The 24,285-nt window shown below is 40.7% G+C and overlaps 1 protein-coding gene across 1 annotated transcript; it reads right to left on the bottom strand.

The window, feature by feature from the left end:
* Positions 1-6,584: 6,584 nt before the first annotated feature.
* Positions 6,585-21,943, bottom strand: LOC137073301 (uncharacterized). Its single transcript, XM_067441686.1, has 11 exons — positions 21,901-21,943; positions 19,135-19,449; positions 18,811-19,059; positions 18,133-18,257; positions 17,857-17,926; positions 17,525-17,631; positions 17,129-17,212; positions 12,737-12,804; positions 10,502-10,585; positions 10,247-10,301; positions 6,585-7,610 (listed from the first exon to the last, which is right to left on the bottom strand). The coding sequence occupies exons 1-11, from the start codon at positions 21,941-21,943 to the stop codon at positions 6,585-6,587; spliced, it is 2,226 nt and encodes a 741-aa protein (XP_067297787.1).
* Positions 21,944-24,285: the final 2,342 nt, after the last annotated feature.

The raw sequence follows: 24,285 nt of genomic DNA, 5'->3' as shown, positions 1-24,285 counted from the left end.
TCCCGTACAACTTAGCCTGGAACCGCAAGGGACCAGTTACCATGTGTGCCACGAGGAGGCGTGCACGAGATCTTGAGTGGAGAGGCTATGTACCGGCTGAGGAGGCTTACACACTCGGCTCCTCTTTTCGCCCCTAAAGAACAAAGGGCTATCCGGTGGCAGTAGCTGAAAGCAGAAAGTGGCAAGCAGAAGCATACATGCTGCTAATACAAGCACTACTACTCCATCACTGTTGCACTGACGCATCACACGCCCTGTGTAACCATCACACACACACACTGCACTTGATATGACACACACACACACACACAAAAATCAAGTTAGGATCCATTTCGACTACTTTCTTTTTAATGGCAATTTATTTTCCTCTAAAATAAACAATGTTTTCTGTAAGAAAAGAAGAGGGCCCAAAATGGATCCCTGAGGGACTCCACATTTAATGGGTTTACTTACTGAAATTTGTTAATTGATACTTACATACTGTTGTCTACCAAACAAATAACTTCTGAACCAGCTAAGGGCTAAACCTCTAACTCCATAATGGTGTAATTTATTTAATAGGATGTCAAAATCAATGGTATCAAATGCCTTAGATAGATCTAAAAAAAATACCAATACCGCTATCGCCTTTACCAATTGCATCATTGATCTTTTCAATCAGATCGAGTACCGCCATGCATGTGGTTCTTTTTCTTCGAAAACCATAATGAGAAGAAGCAATAATATTTAACTTATCCAGCTGGCCATATAGCCTACTGTACACTACTCTCTCTAGAACCTTTGAAATAGTGGGCAAAATTGATATTGGTCGATAATTGCACATATCATTTTTATCCCCAGATTTGAACACTGGTATAATTCTGGCAATTTGTGTCCTTTTTGGTATAATTCCAACTTGCAGAGAGAGATTAATACAATAAGTCAATGGCTCCATGACATTTAATGCTATGGCTTTCAGGATTTTACTACAAATTCCATCCTCACCAGCAGTGTACGAACTTCGTAAATTAGTAATTATTTTATAGACTTCATCAAAATTAGTTGGTTTCATAAAAAAAGAGTGTGCATAGGAGCCCCGTAAGTAATGGTCGAAAGCGATACCCTGAGGTTGAACTATTTTGTTAGAGAGTTTTTCCCCAATAGAGTTAAAGTAATTATTAAAATTATTTGCTAAAGTAATGTCATTCGTATATTTATAATCCGAATTTGAGGGTAAGCCCCCAGCATTCGGAAGCACAACGTTGTTTTTGCTATTGTTAAGGACTTCATTTAACACTTTCCAGGACTTCTTAGAGTCACCCTGTGATGGTTTTATGAGATATGTATAGTGGCTATTTTTACTTTTCCTTATGATATTAGTGAGTTTATTCCTGTAAGTAGTATATATATATCCTTGTTCATAACACTTGGGCATTTTAAGAAACGTTTATAAAGCTTATTTTTATAGGTGATAGATTTCAAAATTCCCTTTGTGAGCCAGGGGTTGAGATCAGTCGCACGATGTCCAATGTTCTTTTCAGGGATAGTACAACAAATAGAGTTTGTAATTTTGTTTATCAAGTTATCATAAGCAGTATCAGGATTGTTGCAGTCATAGACTGCTTTCCATGTTTTAGCCTGTAAATTTTCACCCAGTAGTTTCAGGGTTCTCTCATTTAGTACTTTAATTTTTGTTTTTCGCCATGGTAAATCACTCTTATTTGCAATATCTATAAACAATACAATCGGAAAATGGTCAGTAATGTCAGACAGCACGACTCCAGATTCCAATCTAGTATTTCGAATGTTAGTGATGATATTGTCAATAACTGTCCTAGTGGAGGACGTTACTCTGGTAAATTGATTTATAGTACAGAAAAAAGAAAATGAATGCAAGGTATTTACAAAGTCTCTTTTTACAACATCATCTTTGGAGACATCAATATTGAAGTCCCCAAGTATGACACAATCTTTGTTTTTTTTGTTTATGGAGAATAATATATCCTCCAGTTTACCCTCGAAAACATCAAGGTCTGAGTCAGGGGGGCTATAAATAACTCCTACTAAGATTTGTTTTTGCATTAGTGAGATTTATCTCCACATAGTGAATCAGAATGATTGTCATCCAAGACAATGTCATCACAAACATTAATTTGATATCTGGAGTGAACATATAAACAAACACCACCACCAGTACGGCCAAGCCTATTTTTAATAATGAGCTTATATCCATCTAGGTTAAGAATATCAGTAAAGGTCCTATCATTGAGCCAGGTTTCACTGCAACCAATAACATCAAAGCTACAGTCTAAATTAGAAAGTAAGGTAGCTAATTCTTCATGGTGTTTACACACGCTTCTAATGTTAAGGTGCAGAAATGAGCAACTGTTTGTACTATTTAAGCTTTGTAATTGTTCAGGAGTGTAATATCTGCAATTCAAATGGTTGTCTATATCAATACAATGTTTACATCCTCTCCATCATAATTCAACTCATCAAAGGCCATATGAAAAGATAGAATCGTATTTAAGTTGATTAGTCAAACAGTTTGCTGGGATCATATGAAAATAAAAATAACATATACACACAAATCCCTTACATACATACACGTATATGTTTACACAGATATCGTTAATCTTCTTTCTCCTATAGTAAACTAAACTAGCACTCTACCCACAATTATGTTGGGCGCTTAAAGAAAATAAAAATAAATTATAAATTAGGGCCAGCATTAATATAATAATCTGAGAAATACAACTTTAAACTATACTTAAGAAAAAAACAAAAAAATTGCTCTCCCCTTTTTAAGATGCCTAAATTGAAAATAACAGAACACATGATAGGGGAAGAGTATATCACCTCTGGAAAACATGTCTCAGTAGTAGAGTCTTTTAAACATCATAAATCCAATTCAAGCCCGTAGTCATCAATACTTTGCTGAACAGTCTGGTGAAACATACGACTGTATTTCGAGGATATGCTTATACATGCGCTCCCTGGGACAGACAGATGCAATCGTGCACAATGATTAGTGAATGATGGTAGTTTGACAAAAAGATGCTATATAATCTTTAGCTTCCGCAACTGATGTAAGACCTTTCCTGCCTCCCTCTTTCAGTTTAATGGTAAGCCTGGCAGGGAACAGCAGGGCTGGTTTAAGATCAAGTTTATATAGTTCAGTCATTACCTCTCGGTACTGTTGTCGTTGTTCAAAGACCTCTGGAGCGTAATCCTCATATATGGAGATCCGATTTTCCCGGTACTTTAACTTCCCTCTCAGTAACCGTGCTTCACGCATTATTTTATCCTTTACCTGGACATTATGAAGGCGGATGATAACCGGTCTCGGCCGCTGACCCGGCTGTGGTGTCCTAGCGAGGGGCCGGTGAGCTCTGTCGCATTCTGGTGGTGAGTTAAGAATTTTTTTCGCCGAAGATCTCAGCCAGCATCTTCGAAAAGAAGGTAGTGGGATTGTACCCCTCGATCGATTCCGGTAGACCAAGCACTTTGATGTTCTTGCACCGACTACGAGATTCAAGGTCAATTACTTTAGCAACAAGTTTAGCGTTGCTCTCAGTTAGCTTGGTACATGTAGTTTCCAGTGCTAGCAGGCGTTCATCCTGCAGGTTAGCATTAAATTCAAGCTCTCCGATCATAACAACATGATCCGTCACCGTAGTTTGAATACGATCAAGCTTTTTTTCAAGTTTCTCCATGGTGGCGTTGAAATCAGCTGTAAGGGCTTTTCGGTTCTCTTCTAATAAGGTAGCTATGGACGCCAATGTCAACACTTATCCTCCGTCGTGAGGACTTGTAACTCCCTGATCAACTTTGCTCTTCCCAACTTTTGGAGGCATGATTTAGCCGGATGGTAAAGTTTCTTCAGTTTTGGATGAAGTTCAGTCAAAGCATTGTTAGATTAAAGTAATTTATGCAACTTAGGTTGTGGGAGCATGGCTCAGCATAGCTCAGCGTGTACATGTATCTACGTCATTTCCGGTCCTACCGACCAACTTAAATGGTGCATTCCCGTCACCTACTGGATAGGAGTGTGGAGCGCATAATGATGTTTGAAGTTTGAAACCAATAAAAACAAAAATAATAATTAAATTAAAAAAAATTATATATACAACAATAGCCTAAATTATATTGATCAGTCTAAATCTCAATATCTCAATAGTCAATATCTCTCTTCTAGTTTTTGCACTTGATATGACACACAAAAAAATCAAGTTAGGATCCATTTCGACTTTTTTTTTTTAATGGCAATTTATTTTCCTCTAAAATAAACAATGTTTTCTGTATTCATTCATGTTTATTTATTTCACACACACACTTTATCATTTCATTTTTGAATGATAAATGGTAGTCCATTGAAAAAAGTCCAACACCATATCCTCCTGTGCTCCTGTTGTGCAGGATGTGCGTGCGCACGGCTCAAAGTTTGCTTAAAGGTGCGCACATTCTCCCGTCAAGTTTGTTTTTTATAGATCTCAACCTTTGTGTGGGAACTGGCGTACGTACGTTTCCAGCCCTGTTTTGTGCGTGCGCACGCTTTATAAATGAGACCCCAGGTGTTAATGGTGATTGGCAAACCAACTTAAACTCGGCATCAGAGAAAATTACACACTTGTCGTCACAACTCGCAGAAAATAAATTAAATAAATGTGTTTAAAAAAAGTTTCAGGTAATGATTAGATAAACTTACTGGGCTGTTCATCATCAGAGCTGGATATATCTAGATGACCTTGACTCAGGTTGTTGATTGGTCAATTGCACTGTAATTTCTGTATAAAATACATTAATCTGTACAGATGTCATGACTGAAGCGGTATGCAAATGTGTAATATGTTCATACAGGCTGCTAATTCCACCAGGTTTGTTGAAAAGATGAACATTTAATTTATTAACAACATTTAATATAAAAAATTATATCAGGTTAGCCTAGAAATCTAGACGCACCCTAGCGGCAGCAAATCTAATCTGCCGCAAGTGTCGTCTAGCAACTCTCAGTACCCTTCTGAGCTGTAATCACCAAACTCTGGTCAGGCTAATCACATCGTGTATAGAGTCGGTGGGCGGGGTTAACATAATGACGGCCGATTTGTGCTTGTGTGCTACTAGTAAACACAGAAACTGGCGAACGGCGGCGGTCTTTCGAATCAGCTTTGACTTTGACTCTGGAAGACTTGGAGTTAAGCTTTTCTCTCAGAAAATAACAAAGAACGGCAATGAAGTCATTCTTAAGAAGGGAAGATCTCTTTCAACGATTAACAAGCTCTTTTTCACCTTCATTACTCTGGTTGGTTGTAGTGCTATCCAATTGTGTGCACGCCATGCAGAGGGAGTTTGAAAGACAACCGTTTATCCGCCCCTCAGATTGAGCTGTCAATGGTGAGTTTCCAGACCAAACATCTTGATGTGGGTCTGGCTTGTCAGGCTAATATCAGGTCACTACTTAATTAAAAATGCATAAAATTGCTTATCTAAAACCGGACCAGACTTTTCGTTGTTTTTAATTGCCTCTCTGTACCTGATATTAAGAGAATGATCAAGCAGACACAGACACAGTGTGATTCCATAACATTAAGTTTATTAAGAAGGGTCATATTTCTTCACCTAATAAAGCAGAATCACCAACAATGTCCAAGCCACCCAATCAAAGTACTCAAAGATCAACCCCTAACAAATAAGGCATACAAAGAAATATAGTAATTAAGTAAGTGAGGTCAAATAAGGTCTTACACAAAAATAGTGAAGAATAGTCCAAAGTGGAAAATACTGATTATATTTGCCACCAGTTTTTCAGTTGTTGTGGTTAAGATATTACAGGTCCTGCGCTACAGACCATCTTCTTTGTTTTTATGATTACAGGTTTATTATTGCATAAAGATCCTTTGCTCTTCGTCTTGTACTGTGAATTGTGACAGTTGATAGTTTAGACGCAAATATAACAATCGGTTATTTCCATTCTTTTACATAATATAAATGTGTATGTACTTATCAGTTAATAGAAATTCAAGTAAATAAACACGCACTAGGGCTTGAACTACAGTAAATAAAAAGTAGTAAGAAGCATATAATAAAAAACTCAATCATTGCATAATAATCCAGCGTAGCATCAGTTTTAGCAGGTCACGTTAGTCAAACGTCTGTCAGCTGATTGTGTCTAACTATAAGAACATGACGTCTATCACAGCATACATATAAAAGCTCCTTCAGGACTATCAGCAGCTATCGCGTTTCTCCAGAGCTCATTTACCCTCCTCCATCCCCAGCTCCACCTCTCATCAGTCAGGATAGACAAAATTCACAAAATATCTTGTACATTTAATAACGACATCAATTATATCTGCAATACATTCCGTTGGTTCTGTTGTGTTCACCCTAAGGAGAGTTATCACTGCTCTCCCTGCTCTTATCTAGGCTGTCCAGAACAGAACCATACCGCAATCCAAACTATATGCTAATAGTCAATCAATCATCTTGACGATAGTGGTCCTGATTAAATTTATCAACAACAATTAAACTGAATTCTGCAGAACTCTTTTTCTTCACTCAAATCAGATCAGCCAGTAAGATGATGGACACGCCTCTGACTGGTTTCACATATATTTTCTAAGTTCCTCTTTTGCTTCTTTAATTTCCTTCAAGACATTCTGAAGCTCCTTGTGTGTTTTTCTCATCTGAGCAATGGCCTTAAGTATTCTGGATGAGACCTTTTTTGGATCATCTGTTTTCCCCTGCTGTCTCATCTGGTGAATCTCTCTGGCATCCATCACAATAAAGGCAGTGTCAGCAATGACTAAGAGTCCACTTAACACACCTGAGACTGCAGCTGCTGCTCGCCCGATTTCAGCAGCCCGAACAGCAATTCTGCCAACATTTGCCAACATGCCAAGACTTATTATTCCAGCGGCACAACCTACTGCACCTCTGCCTGCACCCCACATCATCTGGACATTATCAGAAGATGAGTCGCTAGCAAAGTCACAGAACTTAGACAGCTTTCCATGTACCCTTCTCACTTCATTCAGTGGATTAAAAATCTTTTCACTTATAATTTGATATTTCTTCTCAATCTGTTGAAGGCATTCTTTGAATGATTTTTGTTTGACTGTATTAGTAATGTTGGAGGCAGCACCTGTTACACCACCTGCAACTCCGACTCCTACACCGATACCTGTTACAATCAGAGATGCTCCAAGAGTGACTGGTGCCAAACATACACCAACCACTGCAGCGATTCCACCAGCTGTCCCAATCACTGCTCCTGACAGACTGGCTGCTGTGGCATCGTAATGTGTCTTCTCTAGTGAATCTGTTGTTTCCCCCCACTCACGAACTAAGGTCTCTAAGCCTATATAGTGCTCACTGTAGGCCTTATTAAAGGTCTTGATGGACTTAATGAACCTTCGTTCTAGTGTGTCTGGAATTCTACTGTTTCTGTCTACGGCTTCTCTCAGGAATGGTTGAGCTAGAATCTCATCAGCTGAAGGTCTGTCTTTAGGATCACGGCTGAGCATTTGTCTGATCAGTGTCCTCAGTTCCTCTGAGTATCTCTCTGAGATGTGAGTTGGCTTTCCTCTCAAGCTGTTGACATGTTGATAGCGACGCTCAATGACATCTGACTGGAGGAAAATATAGAAAAATTAATTAAAATTTACTGATAGAGGAAACCAAGCTTTTTAAAACACTGATTAAAATTAACCAACTGCTTTTCAGAATGATTCACTGTTCAAAGCACTGCAAAACACCACATGCTGGTGACATTTACTGGTAAAAAACAATGTAAATGTAATTACAATATGCTAAAACACCTTTTAAAAGTCAACTGTAAATGCTCACATGAAGGGTTAATCTGTTTAATGTAATAAAAAAACTAATAAATATGAAGTATGTTTGTATAATTTGTGTCCTTTTATTAATTTGTATAGTGATCAGTAAATCAGTTAAACTGATTTAAGTGAGCATATTAAAGATGCTGTGTGTGTGTGTGTGTGTGTGTGTGTGTGTGTGTGTGTGTGTGTGTGTGTGTGTGTGTGTGTGTGTGTATAGTTTTGTGCAATCATGCATAATACAAATAAATGTCTTTAATTCATGTTACTTTGAAATCCTTAAAGGGTTAGTTCAAACTCAAAAAATTTAAATTCTGTTAATTCCTCCTGTGGTTGGCCAGCCGTCAGACCTTCATTCATCTTCACACACAGATGAAGATATTAGTGTATAAATCCGATGGCTCAGAAAGGCCTTCATTGACACCAATGTCATTTCCTCTCTCAAGACCCATAAAGGCACTAAAGACGTTAAAAGCTCAAAAGCTCTACAATCATTTTATGAAGCGACGAGAATAGTTTTTGTGTGTAAAAAAAAACCAAAAAACATCTAAATAACGACTTTATTCAACATGTGCTTGTCTTTGTCTGGGCCTCTGACGTAAACTCATGAAGACGACACATGCACGAGAATATGACGTAGAGCTGGTGGAAGCGAGGAACTTTGTTTACAGGCAGAGGAAGACTATATAGCTAAGCTGCTTAATTCCACATTAATCATTATGTACATCAAACAGTCTTTGTACATATGTCAGCACAATCAATATATAATTCAACAGAACACCAGCTCTACATAATATTCTCACTTAATCTCGTTATTTATTTATCTTATTTTTTTGCACAAAAAAAAACACTGTAGTGAGATGGGCTTTTTAACGACGTCTTTAGTGCCTTTTATTAGCCTGGGAACGAGACACTGCGTCGGAACACTGTGAGAACGCCTCTGTGTGACTGTGTCATGAAGCACTCGTGAAATCAGTCCAATGGCGTGAGGGGACGTCATAGGCGGGTGACGTCATTGACCAGGAAACTATAAAGCACCCCTGACCCAAATGATGTCAGCTTCTTAAATGTCGAAGCAAGACAGTCACAGGCATGCCTGGAGTATGGCAAGGCGATGCAGCGTCTCGTTCCCACTCAGGGAACTATGGTTGCATACGTAACCTGAGACGTTCCCTTATCGAGGGAACTCGCACTGTGTCGGAACGCTGCAGGAACTCAGTACCCACGCCAACATAATACCAAGTGCCTGTCTGTGTGAACTCTTAGTGCACACTATGTCACAAGCACTCGAGACATCAGCTATCTATTTGCTCAAAGTCTGCTTAGGTTCAGGCTTCCCCTTACTAGGGGACTTAAACCATACCGACAACTCAGGGCCGGCTCTAGGTCTTTGGTTGCCCTAGGCGAGATGGAGTTTTGCGCCCCCCACCCCTCCCCACTCACTTTTATCGTCTCTATTCTAATTCAGCACATGTCTTTTTTCCTAGGCCTAACCGAGAAGCACTTATTATTAAACACGTTCGACGCTTTATTTCCACTTTTCAAACATTTTCTCACTTTTTATTGAAAATAAATGCCTTTCCGATCTGATATGTGATGGGAAAAGGGAATAGAGCGAGTGTGGTAAAAGACAGGATCGAACCTCTGATCGAGATGCATCAAATCTTGATGCCATGCGACTTACCACTACACTACAGCCACTGTAAAGAATTTAATGAACACAGCATATTTGTGTTTAATGTAAATAATATGGCATCTATCATTAGGCTGCTCCAGTAAAAAACAAAAAACAAAACGAGAGGCCGTATTTATTTCCTTCCGACGCCCACGTAGAGAGCGTTTGTACTTTTTATAAATAAAATGCATACGTTATCCATATTCATAACGAACTGGACTTTTTATATTTAAATGACATCCATGTAGGTTATTGTAGATTATTGTCAGTGAAGTTATGTTTGCAATATGTATAGTAATTATGTAGAAGACTAGCAAGTGATAGCTTAGCGACAATATTAATAATATTTATAAAATAAATATTAGTTGATAAGATTGATACTAAGTAATTTTATTTTGTTTGACAACTTATTGGCTGAGATAAGAAGACTAACCTCTATACTGGGCTTTCTTTTGATTTTCTTCCTTTCTTTTTTCTCTTTTTCCGTCCCTGTGCGTGGTTTAGGCGCCTCATTTTTGATGAACGCGCAAGATGAGCACTGGCCTGACCTAACGCCTAAACTAATAATCAATAATCACCATCAATTCAATCTAATAATCAGGTTGATAAGTAATTAAACGTGTGGCTGAGGGGGCACCCTATGACGATCATGTTTAATGAACATTATGTTGTATTTCGCTTGTTCCGATTCTATGCTTAATGGCAAGTAATGGGCGGCACTAGTTGCATGGGATTTTTTTCCAGACATACTCACCCACACATCCAGCATACAGAGATCATGGAGCACCCATCCCAGTGACCATATGTCACTAGAAAAAGTCAAATGGAAAAGGGAGCTGTGCTTAACAAATACATTACAGTACTTTGCATTATATGCTACTAAAATAAAGGATTTAATCTAAATCAAGGAAATCCACAATTTGGTTAACACTTTATTATAATTTGTATACGCATTTTATACTGCATAAAATATCAACATTGAATGTATTTCAAGTTATAAAAAGCTCACCTTTTGGATTTATATTTCTTCTGAAAAACCTCCGGGCTTTTATACAGCTCTGCACCCACAACTGATTCTGCATATGCATCAGCTCTGAGAAAACAAGTGCCAAATCAACGTCAACTCAAACTGATAAAACTTCACAAATATCTTAGGGGTGTACTGACACACACTTGAAACATCAGCTGAAAGAGAAAAAAGACTGATCAAGTTCAAAAATTAAACAGAAACCAGAAACCATTATTTTTAAATCCAATAACAGAAACATTGTGGAGAAAAGGAGCGTGTGAAATGATCCTGGTTTAGTAGCATGTAATGGGATCTGCGAATCGTGTTGATATATTGATGTAAAAGGCCACACTTAAAGGGATAGTTCACCAAAAAATGAAAATGATCCCATGATTTACTCCCCCCAAGTCATCCTAGGTGTATATGACATTATTCTTTCAGAAGAATACAATCGTCTGAACTGCCTTCCTTATTCAACAGAAAAAGTGTATCTGGCACGATGAAGACGTCGGACGTAACACTAGGAGTTACACTTTCTGCATAAAATGAATACTGAAGGTGGTCTGCCGGAAGCTAGATATATTTTATTATTATTATTTTATTTACTATAACATGTTAAATATGGATATTTTTCTTACACAAATGCATCACTTCGCTTCAGAAGGCCTTACACTGTACACCCTTATGTTATCTTTACTTAAACAAATCAAGTAATCTCGACTAAATATATTTTTGAGTTTCTGGACTAAACTAGTAATAAGTTAGTATAACTTATTAACCTACAAAATACATAAACTTAAGATTTCAAGTTTAATGAACTCAAAATCATAATGAATTAAAATCACTCTCACTCTGCTCACTCACTGCTCACCACAGCTCACTCTGGTCTTGCTTTGATGTGATTAGCGATGCAAGGAGTTCTGTCTGACAACAAGAACTAATTCACTGATTGGAGGACATTTACACAAGGCGGTCCTTTTCAGCTCCTCTATTGCTTGTTGCTGATTCAAATTAAGATGGAGACTTTTTCATTGTGTAATCTTAAAATCGCTAAGTAAAAATGTGTAAGTTACTAAACATAATAATAATAATAATAATAATAATAATAATATGTAAACTAACTTATAACTAACCAGACTGACTTTGTTTCTGTTTTAATGAAAATAATAGTTTTGTTGAAAGTCACCATGATGGAGATAACTGTTTACTTTAGTTCCACGACACACCGGTCTCGTCTCGCGGCCGAGTGACGGGAGCATAAAAGGAGAAGCGAAGGCAGCGGCAGTGAGCCCCGTGTCGTCTGAACTGCCTTTGATTTTTTTTTCTTTCTTTCTTTTCCCTCTCTCCCCTCTCTCGTTCTGTAGCTCCTCGTGCTCCTGTCTCCATTTCTCTCGCCTCTGTCCTTACCCCCAGCTGCCGCGGCCACCGTGAGTAAGTACAGTGAGCACCAAGTTAAGTGAACTTAAATATGCATGTTTTGGGAGACTTCATTACTCAATTGAATTGAGGGAACTCAAATCAATTGAGTTCAATCAACTTATTAGGGTTTTCAATGTAACCCCCTGAGCCATGGATTACTTTTATGATGGATGGATGCACTTTTTGGGGCTTTAAATTTGGGGCTGCCATTCACTGCTATTATAAAGCTTAGAAGAGCCAGGACATTTTTTATATAACTTTTTTTCATCTGAAAGAAGAATGTCATATAAACCTAGGATGACTTGAGGGAGAAGAAATCATGGGTTAGTGTTCATTTTTGGGTGAACTAACCTTTGCAGACACTGATAAAACTCACTACAAAGTTATTTTTCGCTCTTTGCTCAGGGTAAAAAGGACATTCGAAATATTTGAGCAGCGATATATATAGTAATAGTGAGCAGCCTAACGCTGTGCACACTGTTAAGAGCAGCCTTTTTAAATGTGTAAATATGTGCTGGATACTTTCCTCTCACTAACAAAATAAACAAAGCAGAGTTGAGAAAACATCTGATCACAGCAATGTGGATATGTTTGCACAAGCTCTGCAATTCGGCACTCTAGTAAATGTCACGTTTATTCATATAGCACTTTACAGATTGCTTAAAAGCCAGCAGCTTTACCATATCAAACATGGAAAACAGTGTATAGTGTTTCCGGAAATGAACTTTGTTTGGACCTGATTTTGTTCAAAATGATGTAACATCAGTTTGACATCAGTAACTCTCAACAAATCCTATTATTTACTTAATTTTTTACCTTTGCAATGTTCTTGAGCATCCAAAATCTCCTACATTGATGTAACCATCTTCAGCCAGAAATATATTCTAGAATGACAACAGAAAACGTCTCGGTTACGTATGTAACCCTAGTTCCCTGAGGGAGCGAGACGCTGCGTCGAAACGCTGTGAGAACGCCATTGCGTTAATGCGTCGTGAAGCGCGTGTAGAACCATTCCATCGGAAGATCGTTCGATCGTCGGCGTGATGACGTCATCGACCGGAAGCTATAAAGCGTCCGCGAAAACAAACAGGAACTAGCTTCTGAAAAAGCCTGAAGTAAGTGATCACGGGTACGCCGGGAGTATGGCCGGGGGACGCAGCGTCTCATTCCCTCAGGGAACTAGGGTTACATACGTAACCGAGATGTTCCCTGTCGGGGAACTCGAGCTGCGTCGAAACGCTGTGAGAAAGCTTATACCCACATCGCCATAGGACCAAGTGCCTCGTATGTGTGAAGCCGTAGTGCACACGACTACGAAAGCACCTGCGCCCCAACAGTAGATGCCAAATCGAACTCGTAGAATCTGACGAAGGTCAGCGGCGAAGACCAGCCTGCCGCATTACAAATATCTTGGAGGGAAGCCCCTGACAAAAGTGCTTTAGAAGCAGCCATACCCCTGGTAGAGTGCGCCCGGACAGCCAGTGGAGACGGCTGCCCGGCCGCCTCATAAGCAAGTGAGATGGCCTCGACCACCCACTTGCTCATTCTCTGCTTAGACACTGGAGCCCCCTTTTTCGGGGCTCCGAAACAGACAAAGAGTTGATCAGTCTTTCTCCACAGGGCAGCTCTGTGGACGTATCCGTCTAACGCCCTAACCGGGCACAGCAGATTTAATCTTTCCTGGTCTGACGTCATGAATGGAGGAGGACAGAAGGCTTGTAGAGTAATGGGACCCCGTGGGCTCGTGGGAACCTTGGGGATATAACCTGGTCTGGGATGCAGGAAAGCCTTTACCATACCAGGTGCAAACTCTAAACATGAGGGCCCTACCGACAAGGACTGAATGTCTCCTATTCTTTTAAGAGATGAAATGGCCAAAAGAAAGATAGTCTTTAAAGTGAGGAACTTCTCTGAGACTTTCTCTAAGGGTTCGAACGGAGGCTCAGACAAGCCCCGTAAAACAATGGCAATGGTCCAGGTTGGGACCCTCGAGTGCACCACCGGCCTCAACCTTAAAGTACCACGGAGGAAACGTGTAATTAGAGGGTGTCTTCCCAAAGACACTCCACCCAAAGGGACGTGGAAGGCAGCTAAGGCCGCCACGTACACCTTTATTGTGGAGGGGGTCAACCCTGCCGAGAACCTTGCCTGCAGGAACTCCAGCACTGTACCAATCGGGCAGTTAACTGGGTCCCACTGGCGTTCTCTGCACCATGCTGAGAAAAGTTTCCATTTCAAAGCGTACAGCTTCCTCGTGGACGGAGCTCTGGAGTGAAGGATGGTCTCTACGACCTCGGCCGAAAGACCCTCCTCTATATAGTTTCCACAACTCTGGGCATGGATGCAGGAATCTCCCGCCCGCCTGAGAGAGGAGATCCCTCCTGGTCGGAATCTCCATCGGAGAGCCTTCCAGGAGAGATATTAGGTCCGAAAACCATATCCTGGTCGGCCAGTACGGGGCCACTAGAAGTACCTGGGCCCCATCCCGGCGTACCCTCTCCAGAACTGTCCTGGAAGCAGGACAATCGGGGGAAATGCGTACAGGGGCAGCCTCGGCCACTCCTGTACCATGGCAGTGGGGCTGGATGTGACAGAGAGAACCACTGAGGACAGTGAGAATTATCTGCCGAAGCAAACAGGTCTATCTCTGCTTTCCCATATTTTTGCCATAGGAGCTCCACCACCTCGGGGTGGAGTCTCCATTCCCCGGGCCTCGGCCCCTGCCTCGACAGGATGTTCGCTTCCTGATTTAGGACCCCTGGGATGTAGACTGCTCTGATGGACAGCAGTTTCCCTTGGGCCCACAGGAGGATCTGACGTGCCAGTTTGTCCAAGGGATGGGACCTCAGACCCCCCTGGTGATTTATATAGGCAACCACCGATATGTTGTCTGTCCTGACTAATACATGATGGCCCCTGAGGTCGGGCAGAAACTGTTTCAATGAAAGAAACACAGCGAGCATCTCTAGCCGATTTATGTGCCATAGCCACTGGTGTTCCTGCCATAGACCCTGGGATGAACGGCCACTCATGGTCGCACCCCAACCCGTGAAGGAAGCATCTGTCGTTAGCGTTACGCGACGAACATGAGCCCCCAACATGGGTCCCTGGGACAGAAACCCAGGGTTTTTCCACATGTCCAGAGAACGAAGGCATCGTCGCGTGACTTTGATCGTGTGGAGCGGGTTTCCCCTCGGGGAGAACCCTTTTGTTCTGAGCCACCACTGTAGCGGCCTCATGTTCAGCAGGCCAAAAGGTATCATGTTGGACGCTGCTGCCATGAGACCTAACAGTTTCTGGAACTATTTCACAGTTACGGCACGGTCTAGCTTTGGTTCTTTGACTGCTGCCAGGATCGATGCTATGCGTGTTGGCGATAATTGTGCCCGCATAATTACCGAATTCCAGTTCACGCCTAAAAAAGTGGTTCTCTGAGCCGGAGAAAGCACACTCTTCTTGGTGTTCAGCCTCAACCCCAATTTCGACATGTGCGCGAGAACAGCATCTCGATGCTGAACCACCATCTGTTCGGTATGAGCCGCCCCAGGGGGCTGGACCCGGAGAGGGAAAAACTGTTTTAGCGCCGCAGCTTGTTTCTTTGACTCCTGGAACCTCTCGGTGACAGTATGGACTGCGTCACCGAAGAGGCCCACAGGAGACAGCGGCGCATCGAGCAGGAAGCTCTTCTCCCTCTCCTTGATCTCAGTGGGGTTTAACCATAAATGCCTCTCTGTAGCCACCAAGGCTGCCATAGAGCGGCCAACACATCTGGCCATCTCCTTAGTGGCCCGGAGAGCGAGATCGGCTGAATGCCTCAAATCATTAATTATGTCTCCCCCCACTTCATCTCGACCGTCCAGGTCCCTGAGCAGGTCAGCTTGATATGCCTGCATTATAGCCATAGTATGCAGGCACGCAGCAGCCTGACCTGCTGCCGAGTACGCTTTGCCCACCAATGCCGACGTTGTTTTTAGAGGTTTGGTGGGCAAAGTCGGGGCCTTCAGGGACGATGCCGAGGAAGGCGAGAGATGGCTCGTGAGCGTCTCTTCAACCTTTGGCATCGCCCCATAACCGTACTGCTTCAGCCCTACGATGTTACTATAAACAGATGTCTGAGGGCTGAAGACGCGATATGAAGCCGGTCTCCTCCACGATCTAGCCACCTCGGTGTGCAGATCGTGGAAGAACTGCAGGCCCCGACGTTGAGGTTCTGATGCACGAGATGGCAGGAATCTTTCATCTAGCTTGCTAGTTTTCTTTCTTCCTGCCTCAGCTCTTTCGGGGGGCCAGTCGATATTTAACCTGGCCACCGCTCTCGTGAGAACCTCATCTAACTCCTCGCTAGCAGGGGACTGAAGTGGCGAATCTTCAGTCGCGATGCTCTCAACGTCCACCTCCTCAGAGCTGGATAGTTGGAGCACCGGTGTCTCTCTCAGGGGGGAAGAAACCGCAGTTCGTGCTTCCAAGCCCAGAGAAGAGACGCTGGACGGTGCAGGTGAGGGCAGAGATAAGGCAGCGCCCGTCTCAAACCCCTCTGCAAGGTCCAATTGTGAACCCCATGACTGAAGCCTCCGCTCTGCCTCGGCAGCAGCGGGACCCGAGCCGCGGGGAATACGAGCCGAGGCACCCTCCTCGAAGAGTGCCCGGCGGGAGCGCAGTGTTCTCAGAGGAAGCTGTTTACGGTGCTCGCAAGCAGCCCCCTCGAGGGCTGCCTGGGCATGCTGCGCTCCCAAGCAGGCAACACACAGAGCATGTGTATCCCCACCCGTGATGTAGCGTGGGCAGGGATGAACACACCTCTTGAACTGCTTACTTTCACTCTGCATTTTTGATCTATATTTTTCTCTTTTTTGTAAATATATGATAAATATTTAACAAAGGGTGGAAAATTCTATCTACTGACAGACAAAAACACCAAATAGACAGACAGGTTCACACAGATCGCTTACTGAAGGCACAGAAGCTAGTTCCTGTTTGTTTTCTCGGACGTTTTATAGCTTCCGGTCGATGACGTCATCAAGCCGACGATCGATCGATCTTCCGATGGAATGGTTCTACACGCGCTTCACAACGCATTAACGCAGAGGCGTTCTCACAGCGTTTCGACGCAGCTCGAGTTCCCCGAAAGGGAACTCATAAATCATAAGACATCTTGGTGGACATCCAGGCTTGGTGACATGTGATTTATCAAGCTTTGACAATGTCTACCTTTGGTTTTATATCTCTGTGAAGGATATGCTTCTCATGAACATACTGCAGAGCCAGACAAATCTGAACAAGCCAGTCAATGATCTACATACACACAGAAGAGATACACATGGAGAAAGCAGTGAGATCTTTATTTTTAGTTACACATAAACATTGTATTTGTAAGTTCTTCATCTATCACTTAATACACTAAAATGGTTGTATATTTACTCTTACTAGATTATTTCAAGCCTTTCATCAGTAGGGCATAGGGCACATTAACAAGTGTACTCATATTTTGCATGATGGTCTTCCTCAGTACTTCCCATTTACTTCAGTACTGTTTAGCATTAATGTAATTTATAAACCAGATGTGATATTTGGAATATGCCCAGAATATGTATGTAAGACACTCACCTGTCTTTCTTCAAAAATCCCTTTCTCTTTCTGTGTTTGCATCGCCTTATGAAGATCTCCTCCTGCACAATACTCCATCACCACAAACAACTGTCCATTATCTTCATCTAAATCAATAAACATCCAGCCAGGAAATAATTTCAACAAATACTTGTGCTTATAAGTGTAAGGCTTCATTTCACAGACAACAACTGTGCAGTTTTGTTTATTTTGTTATCTTTCTTCAATCTCTACAGATTACATGTTCATTTTTAATTGTTGTCTCAAAAAAAGAAATAGAACAAAACAAATAATAAAGTAACATTACATATCTTCCTAAAATTTAAACACACCTTTAAATGAATCCTCATAAGTAACAATATATCCATATTTCAGACTTCTCAAGATCTCGACCTCCTTATTCTGCGGGGAAAATGTGCATTTGTTTATGTTATTTATTTATTTACTTTTTGCAAATTAAGCACTTGCATTTGACAACAACATGACACTTATAGCAACTGCAAAATGGCATCTTTAAAAGCATTTTAAAATCCGTAAACATATATTGTTATTATGGTGATTCATATTTAAGTAAATTCTTGATTTAGTGAATGCTGGATTGAACTTACATCTCTGTAGTCAATCACTTTGACCACACAAAGATCTCCATCTGTGTTGGTGACCAGATACACTGTTCCTGAAGACCCTTGTCCAAGTTCTCTCTTAACGGCATATCCATGTTCTTTTAACACTCCTAAAATCAAGATTTAGAGTGATTCCTATAAAATACTACAACTGTGTTACTATGTTAATTAGTAAAAACACACTCAAGAGTAGAGTGATTCATTAACATATGACATGAGGCATAAATTATATGTCCAAAATAACAAGGCTGATTCTCATAAGTCATTCTGAATAGACACATAAGCCAACACTTAAGAGTTCACATGCCGTTGACACAAAACTGATGTGGTCTATTAAGAAATTTACTCACGGCTGAAAGAAGGATGTACTCCAATGGTCATATCGCTGCCATTACTGGAGTCAGAGAGTTTGATTCCAATGCTCTCATCCGAGGAATAGCCTTAATTTCCGGAGTCGGAGAGTTTGATTCCAATGCTCTTATCCGAGGAATAGCCTTCATTCCTGGAGTCAGAGAGTTTGATTCCAATGCTCTTATCCGAGGAATAGCCTTCATTACTGGAGTCAGAGAGTTTGATTCCAATGCTCTTATCCGAGGAATAGATTTCATTACCAGAGTCTCTGTTTGATTCCGATGCTCTTATCCGAGGAATAGCCTTCATTACTGGAGTCAGAGAGTTTGATTCCAATGCTCTTATTCGAGGAATAGCCTTCATTACTGGAGTCAGAGAGTTTGATTCCAATGCTCTTATCCGAGGAATAGCCTTCATTAATGGAGTCAGAGAGTTTGATTCCAATGCTCTTATCCGAGGAATAGCCTTCATTACCAGAGTCAGAGAGTTTGATTCCAATGCTCTTGTCCGGGGAATAGCCTTCATTACCGGAGTCAGAGAGTTTGATTCCGATGCTCTTATCTGAGGAATAGCCTTCATTTCCGGAGTCGGAGAGTTTGATTCCAGTGCTCTTATCCGAGGATTAGCCTTCATTACTGGAGTCAGAGAGTTTGATTCCAATGCTCTTATCCGAGGAATAGCCTTCATTACCGGAGTCGGAGAGTTTGATTCCAATGCTCTTATCCGAGGAATAGCCTTCATTACCGGAGTCAGAGAGTTTGATTCCAATGCTCTTAGCCGAGGAATAGATTACATTTCTGGAGTCAGAGAGTTTGATTCCAATGCTCTTATCCGAGGAATAGCCTTCATTACTGGAGTCAGAGAGTTTGATTCCAATGCTCTTATCCGAGGAATAGCCTTCATTACCGGAGTCAGAGAGTTTGATTCCAATGCTCTTATCCGAGGAATAGCCTTCATTTCCGGAGTCGGAGAGTTTGATTCAAATGCTCTTATCCGAGGAATAGATTTCATTTCTGGAGTCAGAGAGTTTAATTCAAATGCTCTTATCCGAGGAATAGATTTCATTACTGGAGTCAGAGAGTTTGATTCCAATGCTCTTATCCGAGGAATAGATTTCATTTCTGGAGTCAGAGAGTTTGATTCCAATGCTCTTATCCGAGGAATAGATTTCATTACCGGAGTCAGAGAGTTTGATTCAAATGCTCTTATCCGAGGAATAGATTTCATTTCTGGAGTCAGAGAGTTTGATTCCAATGCTCTTATCCGAGGAATGAAACAAAACTGATGTTGGGCTTTATTAAGAGATATACTCACGCCTGAAAGAAGAAGGTACTCCAGTTCTCAAATTGCTGTCATCAGCCTTTAGAAAAAAATATTTACTGTCTCTTAATAAAGTGTTCTCCAAACTCTCATATACAATGAGCATTACATTGAGCCACTTTAAAGTACAGCATATAATAGCCTACAATTAAATACTGAAAAATCTCCTTTTGAATGAAGACTGCTCATTATAAAGCAGAATAAATTCACTGCTTAAGATTTCCCATAATTCTGTGCATGGTAGGACTGCAAAAAATAATCAAAAATTGATATCAATTGATCATTTTAAAACACATTTCCCACAGCCTAATAATTTTTACTAAAATATTTGTTATTGGGTGTTAAATCTTGTTTTGTTGTTGTTGTTTTTTTACATTTAACATTAACATTTACAATACTTTATTAAAACTTGTATGTATAACACAAGTAATTGTACTATTTGTCTGCACATTAACTGTAATGGAATATAAATATGAGAAGTATTTTACATGTAACAGGTTAAAAATAACAGTAAGGTTACATTGTAAACTCTGGACCTTTATTAATTGAATTATTTAAAATGTCCAGCTGCTTTAAAACTGGACAAACAGTTTTTTATTTAACGTTATAATGTAATGTTTGTATTTTAAACTTTTTATATACAAGTGTAGCATAGCCTACATTCATTTTCAGTAGCGTACCGTGGGGTTTCAGTCAGGGCCTTCACTAACGATCAACATAGCCTACCACGTTACCTGGTAAGTAAAGCTAGCATATAAGTTAGTATGTTATTAAACATAACTGTAAAAGCAGGGGATTGTTGGTTTATTTAATTTTATTTAGAACTTGCTAACTTAACTACCTTTAGTGTGATGGATCAATAATTGCGGCAGAAGAGGGGATATAGTGTGTGTGTGTGTGTGTGTGTGTGTGTGTGTGTGTGTGTGTGTGTGTGTGTGTGTGTGTTGGGTAGGTTTAGGCAGGGCAGTGTAGGGGGATAGAATGTACGGTATAAAAAACATTACGTCTATGGAGAGTCCACACAAAGATAGTGAACCAGATATGTGTGTGTGTGTGGTAAACAGAATGCAATTTTTAAATCTCCTTTTTATTTTAGATGATGAGAGAAATAAGAACTCCTGGCCAGCCTTGTGGACTGAAAGTCAGGCTATGGAATTTAAAAACAGGCATCCTTGGTTAGAGTAGAGGGACAGTAAGTTAGGTAGATATCAGCACACATGCAAATCTGATATAAACAATTAAAAATCATTAAGTCAGTGACTGCAAATGAGAGTTAATTCATGGTCACCTTAAATGTCCAATAATTTAAAATAGCCATGTGACGGTATCAGTTTTTGTTTTATAGTGCGACAATTGCTTAAGCTTTTATATGGCATGATGAAACTTTGGATCCCTCCTGGGACTGTACTTGCTTAATCGCCCATATGCTAACAGGACTATTTTAGCCCTACACACTGTATGGACATCTCGACTGCATTTTCATCAGTAACCCACATCTGCCGAGATGTAATGTAATGACTGTGTCAGCTTGAAGCAGAAACATGAGCCCAGCCCTACACTAAAAATTGTTGTACATCAATAACCTCATTCAAGTATATATTTATTGGTGTTGGTCAACACTTATGTTGCCATTGCAAGTAATTAAATGACTTAGAATACAGTGGCGCTGTGCATTTAAAATGGTTAATGGGGGAAATGTATTCTTATGCATTCTAAAAATCTAAATAATTTGTAATAAATAGTTATCCACAATATTTTGAAATGCTCATGATAATATAGTGCATGTTTATTATCGTGATATATTGTATTACAGATACTGGCACATGTCTAATTTAAAACATTTACACAAATAAATTACTATGTGGTGATTTTAGTTATCAATGGTTATAGTAATTAATTAGCTTTTGAAAAGAGTGGAAAATTGTTCTCCTTTCAGCTGCTTTTCATGCATTTGTAAGCCATGGTGTGAAGATTGTAAACAGTTAATTAAATACTTTTGAGTAAATGTTGGCCCTGTTTAGCATATGTTATTGTTAATATAGATACAAAACTTCTATGATGATGCTAATTCGTTTTGTTTACTTGCAGGTTGTACTGTTTGCATCGCAACAAAATCAACAGGCATCCTCACAGAAAAAAGAGTGTCCATATCTGAGGAGTAGGTGCATTTTAAGATCCAGTCCTTAAACGCAAACAGAACAACATCTCTGGCCTCTTTGAGGAACAAGATACGACAGGGCACACGAAATAGCCCAGGAACTCACTGAAAAGGGTGGACAGGATTTACTTGGAAATTAAGTGAGAACTGTGTCAGAGACTGTGTTGGCTGAGACAGATGCTGTATTCAGAACAGCATACTATCTTGTTTGGACACTGCAGGCTTCAGTGAAGAGTGGCTTCAAAAGAACTGGGTCTCATTTGTTCATTTGTTTCTGATGTAGCCAGTGTCATGTTAGGCAAGAACCCTGGTGTGGCTGGCAGGCTGACTGCAAGATACCCTAACCTCTTCACATGGCACTGCATGAACCACCGTTTGGAACTGGCTGTATCTGATGCTGTGGATGAGGTTCAGGCAGTCAACCACTTCAAAGTGTTGAATCAGAAGATCCACAATCTCTACAGTCAGTCCAATAAAAATTCCCGGGAACGTCTGGAAGCAGCACAAGAAGTCGGTTCACAAGTCCAGAGTTTTGAGTACTCGTTGAGTGGCCAGCAGTTTCCGTTCTGTAAAGGCTGTGTGGAGATGGTATGAAGCACTCAATAGACACTTTGAAAGTGCTGCGGGAGACCAAACAAGAAACAGCAAAGAGAGACAAACTTACAGAGGTGTGGCACGTCGTATGCAAAGCAAGGAATTCCTGGGTGACCTTGGACTAATGTATGATGCACTGTCTGAACTTGCAAAACTGTCTCAGCAACTCCAGGCCCATTCAGTCACACTATTGAGAGCAGATCAGCTTCTGAAGCGCACCATCAGAGTACTGGCATCATTCAAAGACACCCCAGGAGAGAAATCCGAGGAGGCACTGACAGCACAGGCTTTGGGACATTTTGGATCAGTTCCCCTAGAGTCCAATTCAAAGCTCACTCCAATCAATGCAAAGCAGTTCCTACAAAGTCTAATCAACAACATGGAAAAACACCTCTCATTTGAAGGTGAAATGCTTCATGATCTCAGCGTTCTGGATAAAGACAACTGGCCATCAACACCTGGCATACGGCAGGGCGAGGCACAAGTGAAACGACTGTGTAGGCAGTTCAATCTTTGTGAAGAGCAAGCAGTTAATGGTATGAGAGATTTCCTTGAGCACCCAGACAGTGAGCCTGAAAGCCTAAAACCACTAATACGATGCATGCAGACCTTCCCTTGCAGCACTGCCGAGTGTGAAAGGGGCTTTAGTCTCATGAACAATGTATGCACAGAAAAGATCTACACTGTTGTTTTCGCAAATGTTAGTAATTTGATGATGATCAGCATCAATGGGCCACCTGTAAGACTTTTTGAGCCAAGGAAGTATGTTACCTCATGGTTGAGAAGCCATTGCTCTGCCACACAAGCAAGGAGGCAATGCACTCCTCAGATGCCCGAGTACAAATGCATTTGGAAAGCTTTCTAAACTTGCAGCTCATCCAGTTCATAATATTCTGCAATGAAAGACTGTTGGTGATAGAACTGAACAAATGTTTATTGTTCACTCTTAAATGTACATTGGAAATTGACAGCTGATAAAACCTGTGCTCCAGGTACCATATTCATATAACATTTAAGGTGTTCAATTTGTTCCAAAACTGTATGAGTTTCTTTCTTCTGTTTAACACAAAAGATGATATTTTGAAAAATGTAGATAATCAGACAGTTGGCAGCACCCATTTACTTTCACAGTAGGAAAAAATATAGACTATGAAAGTGGTATAGACCATGGATAGACCATGGGTTCTGCCAACTGTCTGATTACCAACATTTTTCAAAATATCATCTTTTGTGTTAAACAGAAGAAATGAAACTCATACAGTTTTGGAACAAATTGAGGCTGAGGAAATAACAAAATTTTCATTTTTGGGTGAACTATACCTTTAAGAGCTATATTTAGCCTTAAATGTTATATGAATATGGTACCTGGATTACAGTTTTTATCAGCTGACTGTCTTTTGCTGCTTATAATAAATTGGAATGTTGACAACTCATAAGCAGTCATTAATAATGCTCTCGAATACATTTAGATGCATACTCTATTCATTAGTGACTGTGGTGGTGCATATGGGGTGTCGCTCTGGGACGGGTGCGTATGAGGCTGGGAGAGGAAAAAAAAATTCACAGTATACTCACTACAAAAAACGGCTCGGGTTATGTATATAACCCTTGTTCCCTGAGAGGGAACAAGCACTGCGTCGAAACGCTTTGGGGATGCTCCCTAAGCATCAGCGAATCTGAAGTCTGAATAAACACTAGTCCAATCCGATTGGTCG

This window comes from Pseudorasbora parva, chromosome 1 (assembly GCF_024679245.1).
Source record: "Pseudorasbora parva isolate DD20220531a chromosome 1, ASM2467924v1, whole genome shotgun sequence".
Taxonomy (NCBI): Eukaryota; Metazoa; Chordata; class Actinopteri; order Cypriniformes; family Gobionidae; genus Pseudorasbora; species Pseudorasbora parva.
The sequence above is the reverse complement of the archived record's forward strand: the minus strand, read 5'-3'. Positions and strand labels throughout refer to the sequence as shown.

Coding starts and splice junctions, on each gene's coding strand:
- LOC137073301 (XM_067441686.1), bottom strand. CDS start 21,943: ATGCCTGTTGATTTTGTTGCGATGCAAACAGTACAACCTGCAA. Junction 18,258..18,810: donor AATCAAACTCTCTGACTCCA/GTAATGAAGGCT, acceptor TCTTGATTTTAG/GAGTGTTAAAAGAACATGGA. Junction 7,611..10,246: donor TCTGTATGCTGGATGTGTGG/GTGAGTATGTCT, acceptor ATTTTCCTCCAG/TCAGATGTCATTGAGCGTCG.